General features: G+C 47.5%; 1 protein-coding gene across 2 annotated transcripts in view; it reads left to right on the top strand.

Annotated features, from left to right (window-relative positions):
• Positions 1 to 13,173, top strand: part of TFDP1 (transcription factor Dp-1) — a 239,762-nt gene that overhangs the window by 164,179 nt on the left and 62,410 nt on the right. For both annotated transcript variants that reach the window (XM_082246262.1, XM_082246263.1), the window contains exon 10: positions 6,454 to 6,620. In XM_082246262.1, the coding sequence (XP_082102388.1) occupies positions 6,454 to 6,620 (167 nt within the window). The remainder of the gene's footprint in view (positions 1 to 6,453; positions 6,621 to 13,173) is intronic.

The following is a 13,173-nucleotide window of genomic DNA, read 5'->3' as shown; positions in this document are numbered from 1 at the left end:
CTTACACAGCAACAAGGCCAACATGCCCAAAAGCAACAAGGCTTTGGGCATGTTTGCCTTGTTGCTGTGTTACCTACTCATGTTCAATGCTTTGGGACATCCCAAGTAATACCTCCTCTCTGTCCTGTGATGTATGATCAAGAAATCATGATTTATCTTACGTCCTCCGACAATCGCCGCCTCCTCTAAGTCATCACTGTTGGGTATTGACTTCCGCTCCGCAGGAGTAGCTAGGCATATAGACTTAGTCAAAAACAAAAGGCATTTGCATATACACACCCATGGGGGCTGTCCCATCTGGTCAATACCCCCCTGCAGTGATCACTCCCAACTCAGTTTTAATCTGCCTAGCGTCAGGAGTAGTTAGGCTTCCCTGTGCTGGGGCTATAGTCTCAGCCTATCTAATCTTTTCTTTGATTTTCTTTGAAAATGTCAGTTTTTTTCTTACTTTACTAGCGGTTTATTTTGTCAGCTTTAGTTTTAGTCGACTCTTCGGAAGAAGATGGATTCATGCGGTGCTGGGATTCGGACTGGCCGCCCTGGGTCCCCAGGGAAGAGGGTCAGATGGACCCCCAGCCCGCCATCGAGCGTTCAGCTATGGTTCGCCCTGACATTATGAACAACCCGTCCCTGTTCGCAGCAGGGATGCAGCCGTGAGGTGGCTACCTCACTGGACGCATCTGCGATGCTGCAGTGCAATGTCCCTGGCTAACGGCATTCCCTGTCAGATGAGGACAGCGGCTTTCCGTTTCTGAGAGGCTCCCCTCGCCATCTGGTACAGGTAAGTACTTCTGTGTGGGGCCTCTGTCTGGGGTGGCAGTCTGTGTTGCTGTGTGTTTCCCATGTCTGTGCCTGTGGGACACCCTGATGCGGTCCCTGCGGGGATCGCTTGTACATGCGCTGTGGCACTGTGTGTTTTTGGGGGCCCCCTTCCCTGTGTCACTTCGGTGTTTGTGGGGGTGCAGACTGTGTATGTGGCGACCGCAGCAGGGGTAAATCTGCGCGGTTCCTCCATTTTAGATATGGGCAAGCATGTTGGCTTCATTATGGGCAATACTACATGCTGTTTTGGCGCCATCCGCCGCAATTTTGCGGTAGCCGAACGATCGTTCCGACCGCATGTTCCGCCATTTTGGTGGAGCCTTCCATGCAATCCTATGGGGCAGCCATTTTCCCTGGATCATGCAGCCTATATAGTTCAGCCTACTTTAGCAGCACTTCCTTTTCCTCTGATGCAGGACAGCGGTGGCAACACTCTGCAGAGCTCTGCAGGTTATCGCTCTCAATATCTTTCTGTATTGTCGCTTCTGGCTGTTTTTCTTCTCCTGTTTGGGGGTCTTTGTCACTGTAGCTGTAGCGGTGGGCTGCGCACTCCGCAGCAATCTTAAACGGACAGTACAAACTTCTTGCACTGTTAATCTTTTCACATTGGGCAATGGATTCTCAGGACAGCAAAGCTCTAGTGGGGGTCCCCAGTTCTCCTGTGGCCCCTCTGAGACCTGATTTGGCCGCTGTAGTGGCGACCTTGGTGTCTAATATGGAAATGCTGATGGCTGAACGTGCTGCGAGAAAGAGGCCCAGATTGCCTCTCTCCTCTGATTCAGATGGTGATATGGCTGCTGCGAGCGTGCCCTTTTCAGGGTCCCTGCTCATCCTTGGACCCGCTGGGGTCTGAGGGGGAGGCAGAGGTGGAGGGGATTGATACCTCCTCCCCGGGGTCGCCTGAAGAGCGGGCGACCATGGATGAATTAATTGTTTCTGTTAAGGAAACACTACATTTGGAGGATGAGCCCAGTCCTCCGGGCATTGTCCTCATTTGGGACGCACAGGACCCGCAAGTCGGCGCAGGTTTTTCCCTGCCTGCCTGAGTTTCATTACACTGTTAATGAAATGTGGCGCACTTTAAAACGTCCATTCCTGGTGCCTAGTCGGTTCAAATTGCTTTATCCCATTGCACCCGCTAGGGAATCACGATGGTGTGTGCCCCCACAGGTGGATCACACTGTGGCCGTGTTAAACAAGGCTACCTTGATTCCTACGGAGGATTCCCCGGTTTTCCGGGATCCCACGGACCGGCGGTTGGAGTCTCTAGCCCGCCATTCCCATACGGTGGCGGGCTCATTGCTCAAACCCATTTTCGCGTCCGTTTTGGTGGCTTAGGCGGTGGCTGATTGGACTAAGGTGCTTAGGAGCAACCTCGTGTCTGATGATGTTCCGCCTGCCCGGCTGGAAATGGTGGATCAAATCCACCAAGGAATCATGTATCTGTGTGATGCGGCCTTAAATGAGGCCCCCTTAGTAGCACGCCTGTCTAGTGTCTCGGGACTTAACCGGCGACTGATATGGCTGAAGAGCTGGTCGGCTGACCAGTCCTCGCGGAAAACAGTTGCTGATTTTCCCTATGCTGGTTCTCGCCTTTTTGGCGAGGCGTTGGATACCCTGGTGAAAGGCGTTACGGGGGGGCAAGAACACCATGCTGCCCCAGAACCCGAAGAACAAGTCCTTTCGAGGCAAGCGGCGTTCTGCGCCTAGATCCAATCAGGGGTCCTTTCGTGCCTTTCGGAACCAATCCAAGGGCAAGCCCTTCAAGACCCAGGGCGGCCAGAAGAAGCCCTGGGCAGGTAAGCAGAAGTCAAGCAATGCCGGCTCGGTGGATCAGTCCGCCTCTGCCTGAAGGGGTGCCCTCACCTGTTTCAGGGGTGGGGGGACGTTTGCGCGGTTTCCTCCAACCTTGGCCTGCTCTGGATATCGGACAGGTGGGTTCAGGAAATCATTCGATCGGGGTACAAGATCGAATTCCTTTCCCGGCCGGCGGATAGATTCTTTCCCTCAAATCTTAATTGCCTCCGGGGGCGTCTGCAGGACCTGCACCGAGCGGTTCAGGACCTTCTTGCTCAGGGGGTGATTGTCCCGGTGCCTCATCGGGACAGGTTTCGGGGGTTTTATTCCAATCTGTTCACTGTGCCCAGAAAGGAGGGCAAAGTGCATCCTATTCTGGACCTGAAAGTGCTGAACCGCTTTGTGCGCGTTCGGAAATTCCGTATGGAGTCTCTCCGCTCGGTGGTGGCTTCCCTGAGCCCAGGGGAATTCCTGGCTTCGATCTCAAGGATGCGTACCTGCACATCCCCATTTTCGAGGGTCATCAGCGGTACCTTCGGTTTGCTATCGCAGAGGATCACTACCAGTTTGTGGCGTTACCTTTTGGTCTCGCTTTGGCACCAAGGGTTTTTACCAAAGTGTTGGCGCCGGTTCTGGGCCTGCTGAGGGCTCAGGGCATTGCGGTCTTGGGTTACCTGGACGATCTACTTCTGAGATCACGTGTCAGCCAAGACCTAGTGCGTGATCTGTCCACCACGGTGCAGAAGCTCCAGGAGTTCGGATGGACCATCAACGTTCAGAAATCGACGTCTCCATCGGTTCGTCTTCCCTATCTGGGAATGATTCTGGACTCTGCTCAGGCAAAGGTGTTCTTGCCGGAGGAAAAGCTCCGGACCTTGCAGGACGAGCTCAGGTCCCTCAGGGACAATCCGTCCTCGTCACTCAGGACCTGTATGCGGGGCCTGGGGTTGATGGTGTCCGCCTTCGAGGCGATACCCTTTTCTCAGTTTCACACGCGGGCTCTCCAGGCGGGAGATCCGGGCCAGGTGGGACAGACTGCCTCAGTCTCTGAATCTGAGTGTCTCATTGAGGAGTCAGGCCAGATTGGCTCTTCTGTGGTGGCTCCAGTCCCCGTCGGTGGCGGAGGGCAAGTCCTTCCGTCCGTTGGTGTGGACGGTGATTACCACGGATGCCAGCCTGTCGGGCTGGGGTGGGGTCCTGGGCAACCTGTCTGCCCAGGGCACTTGGTCGGAGGAGGAATCCTCCCTCCCGATAAATGTGCTGGAATTGCGAGCAATAAAACTGTCTCTTCCAGTGGTCGGACCGTCTTCGGGGCCGTCCTGTCCGGTTACAGACGGACAATGCTACCGCAGTGGCTTACATCAACCACCAAGGGGGAACCAGGAGTGCTTAGGCGGCCCGGGAGGTGACCGACATTCTGTCTTGGGCCGAGACTCATGTCCCGGCGATCTCGGCAGTTCACATTCCGGGTGTGGAGAATTGGCAGGCCGACTATCTGAGCCGCCAGACCCTGGACCAGGGGGAATGGTCCCTACACCTGGAGGTCTTACAAATGCTGTGTGCGAAGTGGGGATCCCCGGTCGTGGATCTGTTCGCGTCTCGGCTAAACCGAAAGATGGAAAGGTTTGTGGCAAGAACGCACGATCCGCTGGCGGACGCCTCGGATGCGTTTGTGGCCCCCTTGGCATCAGTATCGTCTGATATATGCCTTTCCTCCGATTCAGTTTTTGTCCAGGTTCCTCCGCAGGTTAACCTCGGAACCGCACCTAGTGATTCTGGTGGCGCCGGACTGGCCTCGCCGGTCCTGGTACGCCAACGTTGTTCACCTGGCAGTGGCGCCTCTGTGGCGACTGCCAATGCGGGAAGATCTACTGTTTCAGGGACCGATCTTCCATCCTGCTTTACAGGCGCTGGCTGTTGAGACCCAGGTCCTGAGGGACAGGGGTCTCTCCCCTGAGGTTATCCCTACTCTAATCAAGGCTAGGAAAACCTCCTCTGGTAAGATCTATTACCGTACCTGGAAAGCCTATTTCGCCTGGTGTGAGTCCAGGGGGTTTTCCCCTCACTCGTACTCGGTGTCAAGAGTGTTGGCTTTCCTCCAGTCTGGGGTGGACCAGCGCCTGGCGCTGGCCACGATAAAGGGCCAGGTGTCTGCACTGGCTATCTTTTTTCCAACTCCCTTTGGCGTCTCATTCCTTGATTCGCACCTTCATTCAAGGTGTGTGACATTTGGCTCCTCCCAGGAAGGAGCCTTTACCTCCATGGGACTTGAACTTGGTTCTGTCCGTGTTACAGCGTGCTCCCTTTGAAAACATCCGGGAGATATTGTTGCCTCTGCTGTCTAAAAAGGTTGCCTTTTTAGTGGCGATCACTTCGGCTCGCAGAGTGTCGGAGCTGGCGGCATTGCCTTGCTGCTCTCCTTGATAATTCACAAGGATAAGGTGGTTTTGTGACCACCCCCGTCCTTTCTTCCTAAGGTGATCTCTGAGTTCCACCTTAATGAGGACATTGTCCTGCCTTCACTTTGTACGAAGCCTAAGCATCCGAAGGAGATTGCCTTGCATTCCTTGGATGTTGTCAGGGCGATCAGGGTTTACCTGTCTACGGAATCCCTTCGGAAGACAGATTCCCTATTTGTCCTTCCTGAGGGATCTCGGAAGTTCATGTCTGCGTCTGCAGCAACTATTGCCAAATGGATCAGACAGACCATTGAGCAGGCTTATGCTTTGAAGGAACGGGTTCCACCCTTCCCTGTTAAGGCGCACTCTACCAGATCGTTGAGTACGTCCTGGGCCTATTGGCATTGGGCCTCGGTGGCCCAGGTGTGCAGGGCTGCGACTTGGTCGTCTGTGCACACCTTCTTAAAATTCTACAAAGGAGATGTTCTGGCATCTGCTGATGCTTCCTTTGGCCGCAAGGTTCTCAGTGCCATGAAGGACCCTTGAGTTTTTTTTGGGTCCCTGGCTGTTGGTATTTGCTTTCCTGGGCTGTTGCTCCTGTTGAGCATTGTTTTTTTCTGTTGCCCAGTAGGTTCTCTTACGGTGCATGCAAGATTCCTTTCTCTGATGTGGGTACTGCGTTGCCTTTTCTACGGTTGCGTCTCCCACCCCTCATGTCTATACTGCTTTGGGACATCCCAACAGTGATGACTTAGAGGAGGCGGCGACTGTCGGAGGACGTAAAAGAAAACTGAATTTTTGTAAAATCTTACCTGTAAAATTCCTTTCTCTGAGTCCTCCGACAGTCGCCGCCCCCACCCCTCTTTTGGGGTACTTATTACCTACTGCTATGCTACCAAACTGAGTTGGGAGTGGTCACTGCAGGGGGGTATTGACCAGATGGGACAGCCCCCATGGGTGTGTATATGCAAATGCCTTTTGTTTTTGACTAAGTCTATATGCCTAGCTACTCCTGCGGAGCGGAAGTCAATACCCAACAGTGATGATTTAGGAGGCGGCGACTGTCGGAGGACTCAGAGAAAGGAATTTTACAGGTAAGATTTTACAAAAATTGTTTTTTTTTTTTTTTTTTTGTTTACCTATAAAAATACTTTCTTGGTGAGCATATGAAAAGCATAGAGCCCATGCTGCCAAATGGAGTCTTAGTAGAGCTGTGAGGGGTTATGCCTGGGTGGGCGTTCCTGTCTTTTTATAAACGAATTCCATGTGCTCCAATAACAGGACTTTGCAGGTGTTTTTTAGTATTTATTATGGGTTTCTCTACCTAATGTCTTTAATCTGGTGTGTAACTGCCTTTTAAATGTGTATACTGGCTTAAGGATATGAGAATGTAGTTAAGACACTTTTTAACAAACCCCTACTTTGACTCTTTCAGATTTGAGTATCTTTTTAATTTTGACAACACATTTGAAATACATGATGATATAGAAGTACTAAAGCGTATGGGTATGGCTTGTGGACTTGAGACTGGCAACTGTTCAGCAGAAGATCTAAAGTTGGCGCGGAGCTTAGTGCCAAAGGCTTTGGAACCGTATGTGACAGGTTAGATTTTCTTCACTTTAGTAAAAATAGAAAAAAAAATTCTGTTTTGTGTATGTCTTGTGCAAAATATTACCTCCTTCACGTCGACGTATAACATATATGTGGCATCACGGAAGTGATCTCCCTTTTTGTGCTGGGAGCACACTGTGACCGGACTCTCGCCAACAATCGGGACCCAGGACTGTCAGTTTCGGGTCACCTAATCGCTATGATAGCCTCTGATTGGCTATCAGTGATCAGTCATTGTGAGCCTGTCCCTGTATTTTTTTCCCTTCTTGCAGAAGAGGTAATGTAAACAAACCAAAGTGTGTAAAAAAAAAATAGAAATTAAAAATAAAGAATAAAAAATAATGAAACTATAAAGAAAAAAATAGGTTTGCTAGGGTTAGTGTTGGGGTCAAAGGTCACGGTCAGCATATTTTGAGTAGAATAAAAAAAAGTGTCCATCTCTTTAGGCAGAATAAAATGCAAAATGTGCACCATTGTTTCTGGACTGTACTTATGGGTACAAACAACTAATATACACACATGTAGTATTGCTGCAATAGTCGAGCAAGATAATTTATTTTGGGTTCTTTTGGGGGTAAATGATAGCAAGAAATGTATATTTTTAAACAAGGTTTTTTTTTTTTTTTTTTGTTACTCTTTTGAGCCAGTTTTCCTTTGAGAATACAATAAAATCAGGAGATGTTTTTTACCATTTACCACCAAAAGAGAGCCGAATTTGTCCTGAGAGAAAAAAAAAAAAAAAAAGGCATAATCCACCTGGATACACAAAGTAGTTGTGGTGATATGTGCAGTTTTAATATAAATAAATTGCGCTAAATGCACTACTATACTATGAAAATGGGTACATTTCTGACTGAAAAAGTGTGAACACCAACAGAATGCTTGATACAAAAAGAATAATAAAATGACCATACAAATGATGCAAAAAAATCTATGTGCACAGTGCACAACAATCGGTATATCAGTGAATAAGATCTTGCATAAACATGCAGATAAACAAAATAACAATAGTGCAATAGAAAAATTAATAGTCCAGGTGATATGACAATAAAAAGTGACAGTAGTAAAAAAGTCGAACAACAAAGGGACTTCCAGCACTAACTGTGATATCTCTCACTCTCAGGAATGAATAAAATCAAGTTACTGTGTGGTGCTGCTGCTAATTAATGCTGATTCAGCATAAGTCAGTGCATAGGGGGAGGGGAAGCAGCGCTATTCCACGGTACATAGTCTACAATGTAACTCAGGCAGGCTTGATGGAAAACCTTGAAAAGTTTATAAAAAATATATAGTGATGATTAAAACATAATAGAATGTGTTCCAAAACAGATCTGTGTCGTTGCTGGGGATCACAGGAGGACCGAGCCACTGGGTGAGCCTCAACTGTGTAGATCAGAGCTTCCCAAACTTTTTTGGCCCGAGACCCACTTCTGAATACAGTTATTCTTCGGGACCCACTTGCTTTTAATTGAATAATGTAAAGCGCTACAGAATTTGTTGGCGCTATATAAATGCAAATAATAATAATAATGCATATTTTAAAGGGAGGGGGATGTTGAAATAGAAATATCAATTTACTACTTTTCAATTTATTTTTTTTCCATAAAGTTTACAATTTATTATTGAATACACTTGCCAGATGTTCTAAGTGAGGGGTCAGAAACCTTTGGCATATAAAAATGAGTAAATAATCAGCACCCTCAGACAGTGTAAGGCAAGCAGAGGACAGAAATCAACCACCCTAGGACAGTGATCTGCAGACTATATGGCACTCACCCTCCTTCCTCTCCCAGCGGTCCTTAGTGAAGGTGAAGCCCCTGTTGCCTTCTCCAGGGCCCAGCACACCTCATCCAGAGTCTCCATGATGAGGAGCACTATGCTGGTCTTGGTGTCCTGTAGGGCTGAAACAACTAATCGACAAAATCGATAATAATCGATAATTACAATCGTTGTCAACGATTGTCATTATCGATTAGTTGATCCTTCGATTAGTTGCGTTGCATTCCTGACTTTAGCTGCCTTTCTCCTCTGTGAAGCCGTCGGCTGCACTTGCTGTCTCTCACTGCTCGGGACTTTCGTGACCTCCCCCTCCCTCCTCCTTTCCTCTCTGCCTTTCCTCTCCGCCCATTTCCTGACATCAGTGAGTCAAATCGAGGGAGAGAACTCAGAAGCAGCAGCACTTGAGTGCCGAGATTACAGTCCTACAGTCAGTGTCCTGTGACTCCTGTCCATGCAATGCAGCCCTGCCAAACAATAAAAAGCTTATCCATATAAGAGTTAATATTCCTTATAATGTGCAATATTATAATAGAAAAATAAGTGATTAAAAACGTCCATATAGCACATATAGGGGGTCTTTCTATGCTGCCTATTTCATATCTATGGCTGACATGGACGTTTTTATTCACTTATTCTTCTATTATAATATTGCACCTTATAGGGAATATTAACTCTTTTATCTAGATAAGCATTTATTATATTATTTACAGTGTATAGCAGCTTAATTAAAAAAAAAAAAAAAAAAAATTTGGTATAAGGCTCGGTTCACATTTGTGCGATTCGGGAAGGCTGCGAATATGCAACGTGTTCCCGCATCGCATCCGCACATCTGGCAGTTCACACTGCCATATGCGATACGCAGGGGGTGTCAATTAAATGTTAACACCCCCAGTTTGATTGCATATCGCAGTGCGATCTGACAGTTCGCACAGAATCGGAACGCACAAGTGTGAACCACTGTGCGATCCGATTCTGAGGCGGCTCAAAAAAAGCCACATGTGCGAATTTGCTGCGGATGCGCTGCAAATTCAGCCATACAAAGTGTATGGCTGAACTCGCATCCGCACATCAGATCGCATGTCATTTAGGAGCAGTGCGCTCCAAATTACATGCGCTCTCGCAAACCGCACAAGTGTGAACCGTCACTAAGTGCCGGTTCATACTACTGCGGGTGTGCTGATCGCATGTAATTCAGAGCGCACTGCTCCTAAATTACATGCGATCTGATGTGCGGATGCGAGTTCAGCCATACACTTTGTATGGCTGAAATTCGCACTGCACCTGCACAAAAGTCGCACAGGACCCTTTTTTTCAGCTGCATCAGGATCGGATCGCACAGTGGTTCACACTTGTGCGATCCGATCCTGTGCGAACTGTCAGATCGCACTGCGATATGCGATTAAACTGGGGGTGTTAACATTTAATTGACACCCCCTGCGTATCGCATATGGCAGTATGCACTGCCTCTTGTGCGGATGCGATGCGGGAACAGGCTGCGAATTCGCAGCCTTCCTGCATCGCACAAGTGTGAACCGGAACTTACACTCTGTTTGTTCATTATTATTTTAAATAAATGAAAAAAAAAAAAAAAAGGCATATTGAGTTTTTTTTATGATTTTATCCGATTAATCGAAAAAATAATCGGCAACTAATCGATTATTAAAATAATCGTTAGTTGCAGCTCTAGTGTCCTGGCTTTTCTCCTTCAGATCCTCTACTGAGGTCACAGAAGCTGCCATGAATTCCTGACACCACCTGGCCAGCTGGTCCTCCTATGACACAGAGGCTGCCATCTCTGCCCACTATAGCTGAGAGAATCCCGCCGCAAGTCTAGCCACCACCGCTGCCGCCAGCAGGATCTGCACCCCATGAACATATCCTACATAACAGCCCACATACGTACTCACTGATGCAAGTATCCTCCTTGCGGAAAATGCAGACCAGCCTCCGTAAACTGCGTGGGCGGGGTCCTGAATCCATCGCGATTTGACTGCTCTGGCTCTCTGTAATTTGCGGGGGCTCGCATAGCACAATTTAAGAGGGATGCTCTCAGTGATTTCCGGCTCAGCGCAACCCACTCAAACGCAGCTTGTGACCCACCAGTGGGTCCCGACCCACAGTTTGGGAACTCCTGGTGTAGATGATCACAACAGGGAACCAGGCAGGAGGGAGAAGAATCTTATGTGCCAAAAGCAGACCGGACCAGCCGGTAGGGTGGCGTGGCTTCCTCCCACCTGATAGTGTGGCTGCTCACACTGGAGCAGTGTAGACGTGCCGCGGAGCCACCACCCGGGGGTATCCACAGCGGAGGCCGCTACCTGGAAGTGACAGCAAGCGTCGGGACCCGGCCTGGAAAGCATCAGGGTTGCCGTGACGACACTGCTGTGCTTTGTCAAAGTGGGGGGGTTTAACAGCAACCTGAACATTTAAGGTGGAGGAGGGGGTGGGCACCCAGTGTCTCGATATCATCATTAACCCCTCAACATCCACTCTTATGAAAATTTATAAAAAGGAACATAGATTAAAGCAATGGCTACTGCATAAACAGTTGGTAATGATAGTGGGCATATGCATTCAATACTGGTACAAACAAACTGCAAATATGAGAAGAACTAATGAAAAATGCATAAAAAAAAATGCAAATAAAAATAACAATGTAATAATAAATATATGTATATATACAAAAAAAAGTGTATGTATATATATATATATATATATATATATATATATATATATATATATATATATATATATGTATGTGTATATATATATATATATATATATATATATATATATATATTATGTATGTGTATATATGTATATATATATATGTGTGTGTGTATAAAAAAACAGACTGATTAGACTATTGTGTGTACCTCCAACTCCTCATTCAAGCCCCCAGGTACAAGGACCCAAATTTAAACATCCAAAAGGTCTCCCTCTTACATAAGAGGGAGAATCTCATTGTTAGTCAAGGTGCCTTTAGGGATGGATTCTATAGCCATTACCTCAAGCGCCTAGAGATTTTTTTTGTGGACTTGTAGGAAGTGGCGGGGGACGCTATGTTTATCGCACCCTTTGTGGATTAACCTCTGGTGTTCACTTATCCGGGTTTGCATGGTTCTTCTAGTCCGTCCTACATATAATAAATTGCATGGGCACTTCAAAACGTACACCACATAGTCGGTGGAGCACGTGATGAACTGCTTCATCTGGTATTCCCTGCCTAAACCCATCGCAGATCGTGGTCTGTGGACCAGTGCCCATGTAATTTATTATATGTAGCATGGACTATAAGAACCATGCGAACCCGGATAAGTGAACACCGGAGGTTAATCCACATAGGGTGCGATAAACCTAGTGTCCCCCACCACTTCCTACAAGTCCACAAAAAAGATCTTAAGGTGCTTGAGGTAATGGCCATAGAATCCATCCCTAAAGGCACCTTGACTGACAATGAGAGATTCTCCCTCTTATGTAAGAGGGAGAACTTTTGGATATTTAAATTTGGGTCCTTGGCCCCTGGGGGCTTGAACGAGGAGTTGGAGGTACACACAATAGTCTAATCAGTCTGTGCGTTTTTTTTTTTTGTTTTTTTTTTTCTAGATTTTTGTATATATACATATATTTTTTTATTAATATTATCCTTACATCCAGTTACTTTTATTTGCATTTTTTTAAATTTGTTTTTATTATGCGTTTTTTCATTATTTCTTCTAGGGCTGGGCGATAAATCGATTTAATCGATTTATCGATTTTTTAGTTAGAAACGGTTTTTTTTTTTGTAAACTCGAGTTTTTTTGTACAATACTTTTTTCTCCCTTGCAGCCGAACTCCCCACCGCCGCGCCCGGATGTGACGTCAGCTGCGGGGCGGGCGGTGTGTCTGTACAGGCCGGGGCTGCGGCGCGCTGTGATAGGTAAAGTCTCCCCGGCCTGGATGTGACGTCAGCTGCCGGGAGAGGAAGCGGGCGATGCATCTGTACAGGCGCACCGCCCGCTTCCTCTCTCGGCAGCTGACGTCACATCCAGACCGGGTAGACTGTACCTATCACAGCGCGCCGCAGCCCCGGCCTGTACAGACGCACCGCCCGCCCCGCAGCTGACGTCACATCCGGGCGCGGCGGTGGGGAGTTCGGTTGTTCGGTGGCTGCACAAAAACGAGCCCAAACACAGACTTGCCAGGCATAGCCTATATGAAAAGAAAAAGACTTCTAGTAAAGAAAGGAAAAACAGAATGAAGAAAGTCAGGGGCACAGCCAAAGCAAGCGTGGGTGCTGGTAAAAAGGACTAAAGGATCCCAAGATGAACTATCAGAAGATTGTACTTTATTCCAGGATCTTGTAATTAAAATTATAAAAATTGAAAAAAAAAAAAAATTTAAGAAAAAAGTATTGTACAAAAAACTTGTTTAAAAAAAAAAAAAAAAAAGTTTCAAATTAAACTAAACGTTACTGGGGAGTTTGGTTCCTGTGCGGCGGGCTAGGAGCTGGCTGCACAAGGCAGAAAAAACTATTGTAGAAAAAACTCAAATTTTTGAAAAAAAAAAAAAATGTTTCAAAGTCCAACTAAGGTGGCCGGTTACTGTGGACTCGTTCTCTGGACTGTACCTATCACAGCGCAGCCCCTGTACAGACGCACCGCCCGCAGCTGACGTCACAACATCCAGGCGCGGCGGTGGTCCGTCAGTCACACACATATACAGCGCTTCTCCTTCCTCAGCCCTCCCTCAACACAGTGAGCTCTCCTCCCTCCCCGCTCAGCGC

The sequence above is a fragment of the Pelophylax lessonae genome (genome assembly GCF_965119305.1).
Source record: "Pelophylax lessonae genome assembly, chromosome: 2".
NCBI lineage: Eukaryota > Metazoa > Chordata > Amphibia > Anura > Ranidae > Pelophylax > Pelophylax lessonae.
Note: the sequence above shows the minus strand (reverse complement) of the source record. Positions and strands in the feature narration are given on the sequence as shown.